This window comes from Apodemus sylvaticus, chromosome 6 (assembly GCF_947179515.1).
Source record: "Apodemus sylvaticus chromosome 6, mApoSyl1.1, whole genome shotgun sequence".
In the NCBI taxonomy this organism is placed as follows: domain Eukaryota; kingdom Metazoa; phylum Chordata; class Mammalia; order Rodentia; family Muridae; genus Apodemus; species Apodemus sylvaticus.
The window spans coordinates 109,893,159-109,911,408 of NC_067477.1; the positions used below are offsets into that span (position 1 = coordinate 109,893,159).

Sequence of the window (18,250 nt, forward strand, 5' to 3'; positions counted from 1 at the left end):
GCAGCTAAAGGCCTGAGGCTGATTTCAAGCACGGGCAGGACTCCTTGGAACAAGTCACAGATGGATCTGTTGAGGTTGGGAGGGGTGCCCTGGGCGGACAGGCACAGCACGGCCAGTATCGCCACTCTTAGCGTCCGGATGATCACCCGCGCTCCTCAGAACAGGTCTAACCCCGGGTCCTGCTCCTCACTCTTCCAGAGCCAGGTGGTACGACGCGGCCAACCAGGGAGGGTTGACGGGGGTGTCCTGAAGTGTTCTGCACCCTGAAGCCACAACATTCTCTGCCTTCCTAAGCCCCCACAGAGGATGGAACTCAGCTACAGATTGACTGAAGGCCTCAGATAAAGGCTTCTTAAAGTCCGCTTGGTTTTCTCAACAACCCAGTCACTGCCACCTCAGGAGAACTAATGCCCAGGCAGGTGGATAACAGCGATGGCGGAGCGAAAGCCTGCGACCAAGAAGCCGGCCACTCGCTGCCTACACAGGAACAAGGTGGGCACAAAGAAAAATAAATTCTGGCGCCTGCTTTCAAGAAGCCAGATCTTCACCACCAGATGTCTGTTAATGGAGACAGGGATGAGGAGCCCACATTCTTTAAGCCGTGATTCCCAGGGGCTGTGCAAGATATGGAGGCACAATGAACAGGAAGGTTCCCAGGGACCAATAAGGCCGTGAAATGCTGCACGGCATGCTTGCTTGTGCATGACAAGCCTGCTAAAAGCTGGTGTCAGCTGGCCGCGGAATCCTGTGAAAATTACCTCGACACACCCACAGAACACATTCTGTGGAAGGTGGGATTGAAAGGAAAGGGTTGAAAATATGCCATGCAGGAGAGGCCCCATGATGTCCATCCCACGGGCATAAATAAATACCCCGCTGTCACTGTCAGACTTTCCTGTGCCTCAGTTTCTTCCCTAATGGAGTAACAATGATCCGGGCTCCTCCCAGCCAGCAGGATGTGGAGGCAGAGGACACAGGAGGAGAGAGTGAACAGATGCCAGGGGCCTCTGGGAGATGTAAATACAGGCGCCGTCGAGGTGACTCAGGCTTGGCGGGCACTTAGAGGGCTGTGTAATAGCCTGGGGCGGCTAACGAGGGGTGCGGATGACAGCCTCTGAGGACCACAGGCCTCGGCGCCATTTAAACTATTCCTGGAAAGAGGCAGCTCTGCTTCATGCACCAAATATGTGCTGCATCCCGGGGGCACAGACAGGGAGGGAGAGACCCCAAGATGGAAGCAACCGGAAGCCGGCTTCCGGCACCAGGAGATGTCAGGGAAACCCGCAGCATGAGACAGGAAGGCAGGCCTCCCAGCCTCTTCTCCAAGGGCTCAGGGTTTTGCTGGAACAGAGAGGCGTCGACAGCCGCCAGGAGTGGTGGCCTTGGGCAAGCGATCGTTCCTAAACTATTTTCTGTAATTGCAGAGAATAGCGCCCACCCTAGGGGCTGCGTGAGGGGTGGATAAGGTTATCTGTGGTGAAGCCAATTTCTTCCAGCACCGAACACACAGTAGGCTCTAAGGAAATAGTGCGTTTTGTTTTTTACCACGTCTGATATCAACCTTCAGGTAACAGATTAGCCATGGCTTTCTCCTTCCTCTGATACGACCCTCCATATACTGATATGCTGCAGTATATCAAGGGTCAGTTTTATTGTCCCTGAACCCACTTAGGCCAAATTAGACTTGCTCATGAATTGTGTGATGTATTCCTTAAAATAGAAGTGTGCGAAGAAAATGAGTGTAGTTCATGGACCGGTGGGGCTACCCTGGTTGTCCGCAGCCTCCCCCCCTGCAAATCCTCACCCCCTTCTAGCCACTCACGGCTGCTGGACTTGGCCAGGCCTGGATGCCTCCTCCCTCGTGGGCTGAAGCTGGTAAGACACTCTTGCACTTGGGTTACGAGCTACTGAAGTCTTCCTGGGGAACAGCAGTACCTGAACAGCTCCGTGGAGGAGGCATCTCCGTGGACTGGGCGGGATGTGGGCCCTCTGCTCTCGCGGGCAGCCGGCAGCAGTAAAGGGTCACCCAGGGAGACAGCCCCGCCAAGGTCAGGGTCGTCAAAGAGCTTCAGGGCTGTGGGAAGAGACGACAAGCGATGATGAAGGAAGTGCTAGTCTAGCCTCAGATGCTAGAGAGCCCGCCCGCTAAGTTTCCTATTGCATCCCAGTGAGTGAGCATGAAAAGCTGAGTGCAGAGAGCCAGGAGGGCGGAACGAAGGGCAAGACCGTAGCAGCTCTATACAGGTCTGAGCTGCTTGTCCACCTCGGCCTGGCTCTGTTCCAGTCCTTGAGGGCGTCTCACTGCTGGCGGAAGTGGCTTCTCACTGTTGGCGGAAGTGGCTTCTCACTGCTGGCGGAAGTGGCTTCTCAAGACCTTGCACCAGGATCCCCGGAGTTCCGGGAGGACAGGGTCCCTGAGTTTGCCCACAGGGACTACTAATAAGTAGGTACTGAGGGGCACCCACCAGCCACAGATCTTGTCAAGGTCGTGAATGATGAGCAGAGGCAACTGACCCAAACTACCCACAGGTCCTAACTTCAGGAAGCCCAGGCCCTTCCAACCTTTCCCACCGGAGCTTCCCTTTGGGCGTGTCAATCACGTCTTGGAGGATCTTTTCCCAGTGGACCTGGTTAACCCCCCCTGGCCTTTTGGGATCCCCCGCTGCCCTCTCTCCCAGGATGTCTGCTGTCCTTTGGGAACCTGCGTCTCTCTGCTCAGCCCTGAGAGACTTGAGCTGTGCTGAAATTTTGGATGATATTATCCATCTCTATCCTCCATGCGCTCTGAGATCCAGAGGCTGGGGGTTTGAGCTGGATCTTCCCCTGGTGGATGCTCACTAAACACTGGGTAAATCAATATGTCACTGTCAATTGTTCCCTGGGGAGGAGGCCCTGGACAGGCATGAGGAAAGGTCAGAGACACATGGAAAAGTCCCAAGGCCTCTAAGCATTTCCTCTAAACCCTGCACCACGCCTTGCAGTAGAATCTCTATGGGTGGCATGCACTCATTAAAGTTAAAAATTGTACAGAGTCACATGCATGCCCAAGGTAGGTCAGTATCCACTTCCCATTAAATGGTTCCAGGGAGCTCCAGTACCTCTGCGGCTGAAGATGTAATTAAGGAACTAGGTCTCTAAGCAACTAAGAAACCGGTCATTCTCTCCTCTACAGGACATTCAGAGTAATCGTGTAATCCCCAAATGTAGCAGCCTGTGGGGACACCAGGTGTGAGGGACACCATCAGGAAATCTCCGCATACCTAATCCGTATTCTCTCCAAACAGGACAAGGATGAGACACGATTGCTCAGGGATGCAGACATCTACCAAGCTCTACGCCAACACCAGGAACAACACCAGTACTTACGGTCCTGTGTGGTCTCCAGAGGTCTCCGGGGAGACACCTTCTTGTCTGAGCTGAAGAGCCCCGCGTCAGGGTCTACCTCCTCATCAAAGATGGTGAGCCTCGGTGAAGGCTTGGGCCTCACAGCCACTTCTGGGTGTTTCTTGGGCTTCTTGGAGCTGGAGATAAAACACAGGGTAAGGATTCTCATGAGGTGGCCTACTGGTCAACCCCAGGTCCCCAGCTCAGCTGGGCCTTCTGGATGCCAAGGAACATAGAAGAAGCTCAATGGAGGACCACAGGAAGGTCAGGGATAGCCCAACCAGAGCCATCTGAGGTGAAGCAATCTCAGTAGTCATCAAATCTCCAGCTGACAGGTCCTCCTGATCCAAGGGGGTCTGACGGGAGAGAGGCAGGAGAAGGGAGGAGGCAGGGTTGGCAGGTTGCGCATGTGCTAGGAATGAGCTTCCTTATCATTTGACAGAGAGAAGAGACGCCCCACTACTGAAGGATCTGGGTACTGTGCTCAGGTGTGATGGGGACTGGGGAGGGCAGGAGAAGCAAGGGGCTATCTGAACTACAGACTGATGGCCAGACAGCTCCTAACCCACTTGCCACCACGTGTCCGTGGGCCTGACAACATGCTTTTCCTCTGAAGGTGGCTGTGGTGGTTTCAATACGCTTGGCCCAGGGGGCAGCACTATTAGCAGGCGTGGCCTTGTTGGAGTAGGCGTGGCCTTGTTATAGGAAGTGTCACTGTAGGGGTGGGCTTTGAGGCCTTCCTCTTAACTGCCCAGAAGACAGTAGTCTTCTCCTGTTTGCCTTTGGAGCAAGATGTAGAACTTCTCAGCTCCTCCAGCGCCATGCCAGCCTGGATGGAGGCCACCATACTTCCTGCCTTGATAGTGGACTGAACCTCTGACCCTGTAAGCCAGCCCCAATTAAATGTTGTCCTTTATGAGAGTTGCCTTGGTCATGGTGTCTCTTCACAGCAATGGAAGGAAATCCTACCTAAGACAGTTGGGCTACCGAACAGAGCCCTGGGGGTCAGAAGGCTGCACTCCACAGCCACTCAGACATGGGGTTGATATGATGTGGGGCTCAAAGTTCAAGGGACGGGGTCCAGGAGAGCAGGAAGACGCCAATGTTAGTGACTTTTCTTTTGTCTGGTACAAAACACTGGAGAACAACAGCAACAATAAGAAAACGACTTCAAGAAGGCAGGGACTGTGAAGGTTCACAGTTTGAGGGTACAGTCTACCATGTGGGGCACAATCACGGTGACAGGTGCGGCTGGTCACAACTACAGCCATCATTAGGAAATCAGAGAGATACATGCTGGTGCTTGGTTTGTTTTCCTCCTTTTATGAAGTCCAGGACACCCGACCATACAATGGTGTTGCCCATATTTAGGGTGGGTTTTCCAACCTCAGTTCCAAAGGCTGCTGTTCTAGTTAATCCTTGGCCCTGTTTGACTGGCAATCTGAACCACCACACAGCCTAAGCCCTTGCTTTGCTGGACATCTGACGTCCCTCAGTAGTATACCCTCCGCCCTCTAAGCAATACCCGGGTAGGGTAGCCTGCTCCTTTCTGAAGTTCCTCTAGAGTCAGCTGGGCCTGGCTCTGCCACACCCATTCACTGACTGATAAGCTCCTGCCCTGGGATGCTTGTGGTGGGAAACTGGGGGTCACCAGGGAGGTTTCTGGGGTGTGCCACAACTTTACTTCTTGATTCAGGTGGGTAGGCAAACTTCAAGTTGTAGGATCACATGCTCTGGGCTGCCTTTGTGACACTGCCTCCAGATCACAAACTTGGTTTTATTTTAACAAGTTGACCTCATTCCCATTCCGGGGGTGGGGGTGGGGGGTGCTACCACCCATGTTAGGCATTTAACTTAACTCCTATAAATGGCAAAAGTTTTTTTTTTTTTTTTTTTAACTGGAAACCAGGATCGCTTTCTCCTGAGTGCCTGCCTGGCAGCCAGTTCCACTGGACTGAGGTCATCTCTGAGCTCGTGCTGGCAACACAGTGGTAAACTGCACAGAGCCTGGCCATCGCCCAAAGCTGTAACACAGGCTATCCAGTGGCAGATAAAGATACCAGGTCCCTGGATGCTGCAAGGCCGGGGACTCTGAGGTGACTATTCCCCCAGACCCCTCCCTAGTTCAGAGGTGTCAAGTGTCCGGTGGAGATCACCCAGCAGGCCGGACAGTTTGGGGCTGGGAGTAGGGTAGTTACGACTTATGATCCTACTGGGATATTACTTATGATCTTGCTCCTTACAGTGTCCCATGAACAGGATTGTCCTTGCTGCCCTCTGGGGAGAAGTTGGCACATTTCAACAGTGATGATATTTGTGTCCCTACTGTCATAGGTGCACATCAACAGAGGCCTCCAAAGGGAAGTGCTGACAGAGCCCCGCTGTGCCGGTGGTGCTGGGGTGGGTGAGGGGAGCCAGGCTCTCTAGCCTGACGGTGAGCACCTTTCAGAAAGCCTCCGTTCCTCTCAGTCCTGCAGTGTGGGCTCAGCTGCTCTGCGTGGGAGGGCTCCCTTATATTTTTATCTATCAGGCAGAATCAATCGTCCTGGTGACTAACGGTGGCCACAGCCCTAGCAAGGATGGCCAGAGTCCGGACTCCCTGTGTCAATATGCCCAGAGGGCCCCGGAAGCTGTGAGCATGTCTCTGTAGAATGTAACCATCAATTGGGTTTGGGAGCCCCTGGACCAGCCCTGGGGGCAGGAAGAGAACCGCAGGCTCTGTTTCACCACCATTATGTCCCAATATGACCAATAAGTCCTTGCTTGGCCCCTCGCTCTGGATCCAGTGGGCACCGCAGCAGTGACTGGCAGAGAACCCCACTAACACGTGTACCAGCGCCTGGCCCAGTAGCTTCTGGAAGGCAGGCCGAGGCTGCTCCTCAGTCATTCTGGTAGTGTCCTCCGTGTCCAGTGCTTGCCTACTCGGAAACCACCTTCTTTGGGACAATGCTACCCACTCAAAAGGCCCACAGGGCAGGGGAGCAAAGTTTCCTATGGATCACGAGCAGCAGGAAGATGGCGGAGCAGGGAGTGCCTGCAGAAGACGGGAAGCCAGGCGAGGGAGGTTTTAACTACTTCCCCACTTCTGCTCAGGCTGGCCTGGACAAGCACAGATGAGGCTAGACCATCGTTCCGGGCGAGGTTCCCTCTAAAGCTAGACTCACATCTTTGTCCTCCTTGGTGATATCTGTGATTTTTGCTGAACTGAAATAAAGCAGTCAGGCACTGTCCGTACTCTACCCCAGCCCACCGAGGGAGCTGTCCTGTCCACAGACAGACAGACAGACAGAGTAGTAAGACAGGAAATGAGGGGTCAGAGCAGCAGTTGTCAGCACTCATGTTTACAAAGCCCTTTCTCTATTCCAACACTGCTCTTCTAACGATACTCCCTGCCGGCCTTCAAGCTGCAAGCAGTCTGTCCATTCCTCCTCCTCCTCCTCCTCCTCCTCCTCTTCCTCCTCCTCCCAGCATGCTCTCACGTAGAGGTGCCTGCTCTAGGTGACGCAGACAGACCCGCCTGAGCTGCATCCACAACCGTTCCCAGAGGCTGTGAGCTGAGCAGACACCAGTCATTCCCCAGGAAAAGCCCAGGCTGTCACAGCTGGAGCACAGAGGGGTGGAGTCAGTGAAGACGCAGGGAGGGGGCTCCTGGAGGAGGAAAGGAACCAACCAGGCAGCTGACCGACCTGGTGGGCTGCGAGCGGCTCACCCTGCACAGGAAGGAGCCCGACTGTAGCTTAACCAGGAAGATAAACCCCGCTAGGTGATGAGGAGGAGAAGCCCTCCCTCGTGGAACTTTGCTCACAGTCTGGCTTGAAGAACCAAGCTTCATGGGAGGCAGGGGAGGCCAGGGTAAATGCTGGAGGGAGGGACCATTACAGCACCATTACAAGGACAACACCCGAGTGTTGGATGGATGGATGGGGTCAATCGCTTCATCTGGATTTGAGTCACCGGGGCTCTGAGCATTCTTCCTCCTCCACTTTCCAAGGCCAACGCCTCCACTCAGCTGTCCACAGACACACAGCTCACCCTCAGGAGAGATAGCCATGTACCGACACCAGGGACAGAGCAGGGTCCGCAGCCCCCGACTTCCTGGCAAACCTGTGCAGATCCTGAGGGCTACCTAAAGAGGCATCTTGCCGAGCCCAAGGCTGTGTGAGGTGGGTGGCGGTCCCTGCGCAGCCGCAGGCATGTGTAAGCATGTTCATGCTGGTGTACAGACTCCAATTCTCCTGCTGTGTGTCTGACAGGAGCCAGATGCACAGCCGGGCCATGCTCAGAGCCGGGCGGGCGTAGCAAACGCAGGGAGATACAGCAGCTGCCTGGCCAAGAAGTGTCTCCCTCCCCGTGGCTCAGGCACTTCTGGTGACAGTGATTGACACAAGAGAGCAGCCTCTCCTCTGGCCACCCAGGGGCTTTGTGGAGCTGGTCCAGACTCCTCCACCTCCCGCAGCAACCAGTGACAGGCACCAGCTGCCCTGGACCTGAGAGCCAAGGAGTAGCCGTGAGGGTCTCCAGACATGGCCCGCCCGCCCGCCCGCCCGCCCGCCCGGGTCTGGATAGAAAGGCTGGGAGTCCACAGCACACACAGACCACCTTCAAAGCCAGGGTGCTGCTTCACCAAATATGGCAACAAACCTCTTTCCCAGCGGTGCAACTTTCCTGCTTATAAAAATGGAGCACTTCTTACATCTTGATAGATTAATTACCTAATCTATTTCAGTTGTAGAAAAATTCTTAGGGTGCTACTAAACAATCTTTTTTTTTTCTGTGTAAGCATGCCACACACACACACACACACACACACCTGTGTAGAAGCCAAAAGACAACTTAGCTGTCATTCCCTGGGACTGTGCACCTCGGGTTTTTGAATCAGGGTGTCTAGCTGGCCTGCAGCTCAGCAAGTAGGTGATAGGACCTGATCCATGCACTCCAGTGACCCACCGGTCTCAGCGCTCCAGTCCCAGGATTGTAAGCGTATGCCAGTGATTCAGGCTTTTTCTGTGCGGATTCTGGGTTTGTTTAGGCGATCTCTACAGTCCTTTCTGATCTTCAGCCCTGGACAGCTTTACCTGCAGCCAGTACCACACAGGCGTCCCCGGGGCAGCAACTGCCAGGAGAGTTAACTACCCCGAGGGTAGTCTGGAGCTTCAGGGAGGGACTGGGTAGAAGAAGCAGAAGCAGTAGCTGTGCCTCAAGGAAGTGCAGACACGAGCACAGCCTGGCACCCCTCGGTCGCCACATCGCCTCTGAGTCCATTTTCTTAATTTGGTGAGTGGGACTCAGGAGGAAGCGCTACGGAAGCACTGTGCAGCCTGCACAAAGATGGCAGTGGGCAAGGCCAGGGGCATGAGGCTGTCTCACGATGTCCAGCTTATGATTATGGGCTTAACAAGACAACGGGCCCAGTGTAGGGAACCACCCTGGACAGGCCTCATTGCGGTGGATCCCAATGGCAACAGCCTAAGCCTCTCCAAGCTTTCCAGAGCCAGGGCCTACGCCGGGGACCAGAACCTCAGTAGTGACTCCCTCTTCTTAGATTCTGGGTGACACCATTTCATTGTCTCCTGCCTACCACGCACCACCAGGAAAGCAAGTGGCCTCGCCTGCAGCAGGGACAACCCTTCGCCCTGAGGGGAATATCCAACCTTGCTCCGGCTGCAATTATTCCAAGCGATTACAATACGCACAAGGGGACAAGGGCCAGGCTACATGGACACTGACCAGAGCCTGCAGCAAACTGCACCCTCTGCGGCTGTCAGTCCCCAAAGGCCACGCACAATCAATACCTGCCAGGTTGCTTAACTGTCACCTTCTCTTCCAATTTAGCTGGATCGATCAGAGAAAGCGGGCCAGACACACCTCCTTAGCAATTCCCTAAGACCCAGAAGTCCTGTGTCTAGGTGCCCGTGCTGACACACCTCCAGTGACAGTCCAACCTCGCCCTCCCTTCTGTCTGCTGTCCCTTCTCTTCGAAGTCTTTTCTTCGGTCCCCATCAATATCCCACAGTATTCTAGCTGCTGGCACGACAGAGGGAGCAGGATGCCACTGCTGAAGAGCTGTCCATCATCACCCACGGCAACCGCAGACAGCACGCGGGTAAAAATGGAAAGTCATGGGTGTGGGTGGCACATGCTGTTAGTCCCGGCACTCGGGAGGCAGAGGCAGGAAGGTTTCTGAGTTCCAGGCCAGTCCTGTCTATAGAGTGAGTTCTAGGACAGTCAAGGTTACATAGTGGGATCCTGTCTGGAGAAACAAACCAACAAACAAAAAATTGGAGAAATCCAGACTTGACATAGGGAGTGGTCTCAGCTGGGTAGGAAGAGTCTGACCCACCTACCAGGTCACTGAGGCGCCTCCTCTCTGGACTTGTCTGCTGTCTTACTAATGTTTCTTAGCGGTCACCCAGAACACCCAATCCGACCTCCTACTGAACACAGACTGTCACACACTTGAGGTTGGGGAGCAGCCTCAAACAGGAGGATGGTAGACATGACCTCCCCTGACTCTATCCCCGAGGAATCAGATAAGCATTAGCTCCATCAAGGCCTCAGCCTAGCAAACCGCTTCCTCTAGGAGCAGAGCTGTGGGAGGCTAGCCAGCGTCCTCCACTGCACAGGTGCAGGTGGCAGGAAGTACCGCCCCTGTGCGCCCAGAAGCTTTTATCTAACCCTGGGATTTGCTTGACAATAGGAGGTATTGCTTCCTCTAGTTCATCAGATGCGAAAGACGTATCAGTCCTTGAGAGGAACACAAACTCGTTACAACATTGTACGAAGAATTCTCCTTCCTTTCTTTTGGACTGTTGGGCCTAGGCATTTGGGGGCTTTGGTGGGAAATGTAAGAGTTCTGAAAGGCTAGACAACCCCCCACTCCTCCACCCCACTGGAGGTCCCTTTGCTTCCGACACCCTGTTTCACAACCTAAGAAGCCACAGCCTGGAGCTCTGCAAACTGCCCACGGCCTGCTTCAAAGCTGCAATCCCAATGCAGAACCCTCTGAATCCCCTTGGGGGTGATCAGACATCTTCCAGCCTTCCCAGTGGCTTTCAAGCTATGCTGCGAGAGGCCCCATCTCTTCTAAAGTTATCCAGGGCCACTTTAGAGGACAAAGAGCTAGTCTCCATGCCTGTCCGCATGAAGTCAATTCTACTTGGGTCTGGTTTTTACATTAGGGGTCTGTGTGAGGCTTTCCTCTTGAATCTCTTGAAGCCTTTGCTTCTCAAATAAAAAGGACAGAAAGCACTGTGCTAACCATAGTCCCTGGAGCCCCTTCATTGAGGCTGGGCCAGGAGCAATCAGTCCCTGGATGGGGAACAGCAGCAGAGGATAACCGCTCCTTGGTAAGCGTGCCTGAATGTTTTGACTCGGTCTCCCTTGCTACTTTGGGGCCAGTCATGACGTGGGACCCTGGGGGTACTCCTAAGGATCTCCACTCTGGTACCTGGTCCTCAGAGAACCTCTTCAGTAGAGACAGTCAGCAAAGAGAGTCAAGGGGACCAGGAGGAGAGGGGATCCCTGCCCACCCCTCCCCTCTGCACTGTGTAGGTCCGTCTCTCAGACTTCTGCATACTTTAGCGCCTGGACTGCTGCAGTGTGAGTGTATTGTGTGTAACTCCCACACACAGGCTCGTTGAGAGTCCATGGTCCCACGCAGGGCCGAGGGGGCCTGGGAACCTGTATCCTCACCTGGTTCTAGACCTCCACACAGCCCCTAACTGCTCTCTGCTGCAAAGGAGTATCCAGCAATGCCTTAGTCTCCTGACTCAAAATCCTCAAGACAGGAGTGATGATACTATTATCTACTTAGTGAGAGGCACCCTGGCAGGCACTGCAGCGTTGCTTGGAAGCAGGAAGGGCAAGGCTGAAACCACTCCATCCCCAGAGCCTCTGACTTGGATTCTAGATGCTGGGTTTGCAAATCCAGGAGGACCAGCAGGGGGTCTACGGGCATCTAAAAAACTGGAGGATCATCCCAGAGCAGAGATGACATCCAAATTAAAAAAAAAAAAGCCATTTTTATGTTCATCACAAGCAGTTGCTTCATGGGAAAAAAAAAACTATATAAAAATAATGATAAAACAGTATCCAAGGAAAGGTCTTCTCCACCTGGATCCCGGGCTCTCCTCTTCCTTTGAGAGTCTGAGAAGCCAGTCTCACATATAGGCAGGGGCAAGAGCCAGCTGTCCTCTGTCACCAGCAAGCAGGCTGGAGAAGTGGCAGGTGGGGTGGAGGAGGAGAGGGATTTTCAACAGGACAAATGCATCGCCCCCAGAGAGCTTTTATCAGACTGTCCCCTGCAGAACCTTCAGGGACCATGTTCTGAGGCTATGATTTAGATGAAAAGTTCTATAGAAATGACAACTCTGGACCCGAGAAGCTCCTCACATTACAGCCTGCGACAGCTAAAGCCCAGGAAAGGAGGTACTACAGTGTCCCCAACTTGGGATCTGACAGTGCGGGTTTACTGTCTCAGAGGGATTGGCTCAGAGTCTGGAGAGAGACCAATTCCAAACTGTGGGAGCGGAGCGCAGATGCGGAACAAGCCCTTTGTTAAGGGGGAAGTGGGAGCAGTGAAGGCTACAGCGAAGTATCCGCGCTCCTGGGAAGGGACTCTTGCGCCAATCATTCCCCATGACCAGGGTATTTTTGAGTCCCGTTAAAAATGTTTCTACTGCAAGGCACGGTTTTCTCAGAGCCACACAGACACTAAAATAGAGTTAAATACGGAAAGTATGTATGACAAGAGAAAGGCGCCCGAGACAGAACATTAATTGGAACAGCGGAGTGTGAAACAGTATGTACGCTATGTCTAGAGTCCAGATGGCTCTGGGACAGGGTCAGAAAAAAACAACCCAGAAAATAAGATGCGATGCGGCTTCAACGGGCTAGAGTGGGGGCTTTTCTTTGCTCCCTAACGGTATAACGCAGCTGACTTTTCCCCTAGTCTGAGGCAGGTTGAAGAGACAAAGGAAAGCCGGGCAGGGCAGACTCCGCTTTGTGCCAACTGCTCCCACCCAAGCAGACACTCCTGCAATGGAGCCCGAGCGCCCCCGTGTGGCCGCAGCAGGGAATGTCTGAGGCAGACAGAGGTGGGTGGGGGAGATGTGTGTTGTGGGTAGAGAGTGGGGGTGGGGGAGCGCTGTGTGCACAGAGGAGCTGAGGAAATACAGAATACAAACCTCTCGTGGATAAGAAGAATACCCCAAAGGGTGAGGCGGGAAGCCCTGTGACCGCGGGGAAACCTGACCCCCAGTCTCTGCTGTCATATACCAGATGGTTAATTTTTTTTTTTTTTTTTTTTTTTTTTTTTTTTTTTTTTTTTTTTTTTTGTCAATTTGACCCAAGTTAGAGTTTCCTGAGAAGAGGAACCTCAGCTGAGAAAAAGCCTTTCTCATTGCCTTCATGAAGCCTGTGGGGCATTGTCTTAATCGCTGAGGAGGGAGAGCTCAGTCCACAGGGGCACGGCCATCTTTGGGTAGGTGGGCCCAGCAAACTGAGCAAGCCAGGAGGCGCAGACCAGTGAGCAGCAGTCCCTCCATGGTCTGTGTGTGCTTCAGTTGCCTTTCGTCCCTCAGGGGCGGACCTGAAGCGTAAGCCAAGGAAAGAAAGCGTTTCCTCCCCGAGTTGCTTTTGCCCATGGCCTTTATCCGAGCGGCAGAAAGCGAACTACACCACCAGGCTTTGGCCAAGCCCTTGCTTGGATGAGGCTTGATTTCCCTACGTGTAAGGTCCCTACCCTAGCTCTTGCTGCACTGCTGGAAGATGACTGACTGTAGGTGGCCTCAGGTCCTGGTTCTCTGCCTTTTGGGGCTCCATGACTGAGCTCAAGCCACCTGACTAAGAGTCTCCAGTGTCCTGCCACAGAAAACAAAAGCAACGCTGGTATCAGCCTCCCGGAGCTCTGTTTCCCACGCGGCCCCCCGGCAATGGTCCCAGAAAGCCATTTGGCACGTTATGACTCTTTTCACAAATGAAGCAGGATAGGAGCCATCAGCCCGGAATGCACACACACACACACACACACACACACACACACACACACACACACCCCCCGCACCACACGTGTCCTGACGCACAACGCGTTTACTGCAGGTCACAACCAATTTCAGAAGTGCTGTCTCAGAGGTAACGCGAGCTCCCGCGAGCAGAATGCCAATTAGCTCAGTTCCTGGCACTGAAAAAGGCCCTCGAAAAACATTACTTATTATTCCTGACAGAGCCCATAATACCAACTGGGTGTCACATGGGTCCTTAAAAGAAAATCTGGCAGGAAGGGGAGCCGGCTTGGTCCTGTGTTCCCGGAATCCAGGAGCCAGGGCCCCCCCCAAGAGCGCAGGGCTCGCTGCAGGTGGTCCCAGGCTGCCTGGCGGGCTGCGAATACCTCCGCCCCACCCCCACCCGCAACTCCTGCTACTAGAGTAAGAAATTCAAGGCAGCACTCGCCAACCCCAAGAGCATTTTCCTACCCAAAAAAGGAGCCACTTTGCTAACTGTGTTGTCCAGCCAAAGGCTGGTGCAGCCTCAAAAGTCCATTTCAGTTTGGCACTACTCATGGTTATTAGAACCACAGATGGCATGAGTTCAAACAGTGCCTTATCCTTAACAAAATAAAGTTCAGGCAGGGCCCCGGGACTGGGCGAGGCCGATAAGGCGTGGGCATTACAGGCGTCTCCCCATGTCACCCTGATGTCCTTACTGCCAGTCCCTTGGAGACCAGACCCCCCACTGACTGGAGGGTCCTGGGAGGACACAGATTTCTCTGGGCCCCACTGCAGCCTCTGTGTCTCTGTGCAGCTTTGGCCCACGTGAGGCCTCTATGGTGATCTTGAGGTTCTGCAGCTGATGGCTCACACATTACAGCACAGGAGGAAGACCTGTGCTAAGTGGACACCGATTTGGGGGACTTCATCACACTGAACACGCCTCTGTCCTATTCTTTGGTGGCTCTGGTTTCAGGCAAGGCCCCCTTGTCTGTGTACTGAGGACGGCAGTAAATTCCTAAGAGCCATTTGTCACAACTCGGAGCAGGGTGCCCTGGCCCGAGGTGGTCTGGTTCTGCTGACAGCAGAGTCTGTGACGACAGCTAATGTTAACATCTGAGCATATTAGAGCATCTTCCTGGGATTGCTCCAGGCGGCAGGCACTACCAAGGGCCCGTTTACTGCAGAGGCACAAAGCCAGGGAGCCTTGGCTACCGAAGGATGGAGCTAGAATTCAGGTCCCAGCAGTAAGCCCTCAAACCCAGTGCCAATGCAGTACCGTTCTCCACCTTCAACTCATGCTTACAAGGCAAGGAACAGATGCGACTCAGCATGGGAAGTACGGAGCACCACTCCCAGCACAGAAAATAGGAGCTGCTCCTTGCTTGAGCCAGGAAGGAAAGCAAGTATTCTGGGATGGCTGAGTAGCTGATTTCCATTAGGGAAGCCATCGCGTCCACTGGCGGGGCCGTGGTGGGAGAAGCCTGGTCTGCATCTCCTCCTCCAGCCTGAGCCCCGTCCTCAGGGCCAGCACAGGGAGGTCCACGCTGCCAGCGCTCAGGAGCAGCTAACTGGCGGGTTGCCTCAGAGCCAAAGCAAAGAAGCACCTAGTTGGGCTGCCTCTTCATTGTCTAGCGGAGTGGGGGAGGGGGGGGACGTGAAGGGGACACTGTCCTGTCACTGTTGGTGCTTACACCCATGTTCATGGAGACCTCCAACTGTGCTGGAGGAGCTGAAGGAAGTCCCACCTTACAGATAGATGGGGAAGCAAGCTCTGGGGGCAAACAAGTCACACGGTCACTCTGCAAGGAGAAGCCAGGTCCCAGTGCCAGCAGGGGATGTAACTAGGGAGGGGAGGGTGATTCTGAGCCCGGCCACAAAGACAGGGAATACTGAGGTGGGGCTGAGCCAACTCTCTCAGCACACCAGGTTAAAGCCCCACGGCCCAGACCTTTGAGCAAACGACACCTGAAGAAGTGGAGACATGGAGACGTACCGCAGGATGCCCAGGGGGTCCAGCGCCTCTTCTTCCTCCTCCTCCTCTTCATCCAAGGGCTTCTCCACATCTTTGTGGCTCAGGCTCAGCGTGGGAGGCTGCACTTCATCATCCTGTTGCCCAAAGAAGTCGAAAGCCTCATCCCTGTCCCCTGGCTGGCTGGCTGTGCCATCCAAGACAGAGGGATCTCGGGTGGCAAGGCCCGTAGCCCCGGGGGATCTGGTGCCTGTGGAGGAAAAGGAAAACAAGAGGTTGATGTCTACTTTCAAGGCGACATTGCCACACCCGCCCGCCCAAGCCAGGTTCTGAGGCTGAGGGATTCCTATAACTTCCTGGCACCAAATCTGCTTTAGCCCGAGGGGAGGGTCTGGAAGAGCGCCCAGTGCTGAGCTATCCTACTACGTGACGCTGGCGCCAAGGGAGCCCGATGCTGCCTGACTGTGGGAATGTCAGAACAAGCCTGTGGCAGGAGCTCCCAAAAGTGGCCTATAAACTTTTCCCAGGGAGACATGCCCAGATAGGGGTCCGCCTGCAGAACAAAGCGGGATTCCACCCATGTCTAGCTTAATGCGCGGAGTTTAACTGGGGTTACCTACAGGAGCGTGGGCTGCTTATAAGCAGTTACACCATGCAAGGAAAGCCTAACAACTATTAACTGTGTGTCTGTCCGTCCATCCGTCCATCCATCCATCCACCTATCAATTATCTACTTGTCCATCCATTTATCCATCCATCTATCCATCCATCCACCTGTTTAGCTACCTATCTATCCATCCATCTATTTGTCTGTCCCCTGGGGAGGGGCGGGGCCTTGTGAGCCCCTCCCACCCCCACGATGGAAGGTTAATGGACCCAATCTTGCATGGTTTCCGGATAGGTAAGTGGTCATAGCCGCTCAGCATTCAAGAGGACAGCAGCTGTGTTACACTAGAGGAGAGCGTGCCACCACACCCAGAGTTATCTGTGCCACAGGTGACTCTGCCCACTAACCCAGTGAGCCAGCCAAGGTACGGGCAGGCTGCGACAGGACTGTCTCTTTCAGAAGGCTTTACAGTAGTAAGTCTAGCAATAAACTCTGCTGATCTCACTGTGGACAGACAACAGCCTCTGCAGTATCAGATGACCCCCTGGCCAGGTGCGGTGAAAATGTGGAAGATCCTAGAACAGACGGGATCACCGGGGACAACTAGGCGTACATCAGCGCCTCTCAAAGTGTGGCTCAGAGACAGGTGGTGCCATGGTTAAGCTCAGAAAAGGGGAGCAAGACCCAGGAATGTCCATAGAGGCTTGTTGCAGTCACCACAGCATCCGACCGAGCACGCCATCACCACACGGCCCGCCCACGCAGGATTGTGAAAGTATCTGTCTGTGAAAGGCTGGGAATGCTAGCTAATTCTCCCCGGAGGATAGTTTTTAAGAAGCACAGATTCGGACTATTTGTTTGCTTATTTCTAAGCAAGCAGTGACTGGTAAGTTATCCTTTAAACAAGCCACTTAAAAAAAAAATCACTCTGCCAGGCGTGGTGGTGTGCACCTTTGCTTCCAGCATGGGAGGCAGAGGCAGGCAGATCTCTGTGAGTTTGAAGCCAGCGAGGTCTATGTAGTGAGTTCCAACATAGCCAGGCCTCATGTCTCAAATGAGTGAATGAGTGAATGAATGAATGAATGTCACTCAATAGTTAAAACCTTCACATTTGGTTTATGGGAATTATGCCATGTTCTGTGGAACTGGAGATCCAAAGAATTAGAAAAGAGCAAAGTTAAATGACTGACCAGAAGACGGAGAAGGGGAGGGGAGAGATAGGTTCCATCCATAGGTGTGGCCTGGCCCCGTCTTTCAGGGGAGGGGCAGATGCTTCCCCAGGGGGACTTAAGTAGACAGAAGGGGGGTGGTCTTTTGATCACTACCTCCTGATGATAGGCTCTGTCTGAAGCACTTTGTGTGTTAGTTCATACAATGCCCACAATCTCCCTCAGAAAATGGCTTCTTTTATAGAGAACTCTAAGAAAGAGTGGGGGTGGGAGCTCCCTGACGCTATACGGAAGAGCGTGATGCTTCCCACGAGGGATCGGGCCAGCACGAGCACAGTGTTCCCAGGCTGACAGGTCTGGTCGGCAGGAGGCAGAGGGACATATGGACACGTAGCAAGTGTTATAACTGAAGGGAAATATACCATCAAGGTGACCGGCCTGGGTCTCCCTCTCACCGTCCAGCCCAGGGGGTTATCGAGGCCCAACTCCCTCAACATCCTTGCTAATGCTCGCAGGGCGTGGAGGGTGGCAACGGGCCTCCCACTGAGACACAGGGGTGAGGTGGGTTCTGGGATGCAGAGACCTCACGGACGTGGGGCACAGCCTCGGGTACCTAAGAATTCTAGCAGCTCTGGGCTGCCTGCCAGCTGGGCGTCCTGGGAGACGCGGCGGAGGATCTCATCAAACATGACTCTCCTTTCCCGGATATCAGACTCCCCGACAAACAGCACCTTCCTAGGCAGTGGGGGCAGGCTGGCTGCTGGGTAACGATTGGACAGTTTCTGGTAAAACTCCTCGATCTCGCTGTATTTTTTGGAGACCTGGAACGACAGGAGCACGGGGTTTCCTGAGAGAAGAACCAAGGGTGAGGAGCTTCCTTGCCCTGACCAGATATGCGTCTGGAGCGGGCCTGCCTGCTGGCCCTCTACACACCTCCCAGCCTCAATCTCGGGTCCCCAGGGAAGGCTCAGAGTCCCCAAAGAAGGACACAATCATGGAGAGATTTAAGGTATTCCCGTCGGCTCATGTAAAGGACTCTGACACAGGGACTTGAACCTGGTCTGCAAATGACCACGACCTCCACCTATTCTGGCTTTTCCGAACCTGAGCAGAGTGGGTTTGGCACCTGGCA

The 18,250-nt window shown here is 54.0% G+C and overlaps 1 protein-coding gene across 1 annotated transcript in view; it reads right to left on the bottom strand.

Moving 5' to 3' along the window:
- The window catches only part of Hs1bp3 (HCLS1 binding protein 3), a 29,820-nt gene that overhangs the window by 4,500 nt on the left and 7,070 nt on the right, over positions 1-18,250 (bottom strand). Inside the window, exons 3-6 of the mRNA XM_052186140.1 lie at positions 17,732-17,939; positions 15,367-15,592; positions 3,367-3,521; positions 1,936-2,074 (exon numbers count right to left, since the gene is read on the bottom strand). Of these exons, the coding sequence (XP_052042100.1) occupies positions 1,936-2,074; positions 3,367-3,521; positions 15,367-15,592; positions 17,732-17,939 (728 nt within the window). The remainder of the gene's footprint in view (positions 1-1,935; positions 2,075-3,366; positions 3,522-15,366; positions 15,593-17,731; positions 17,940-18,250) is intronic.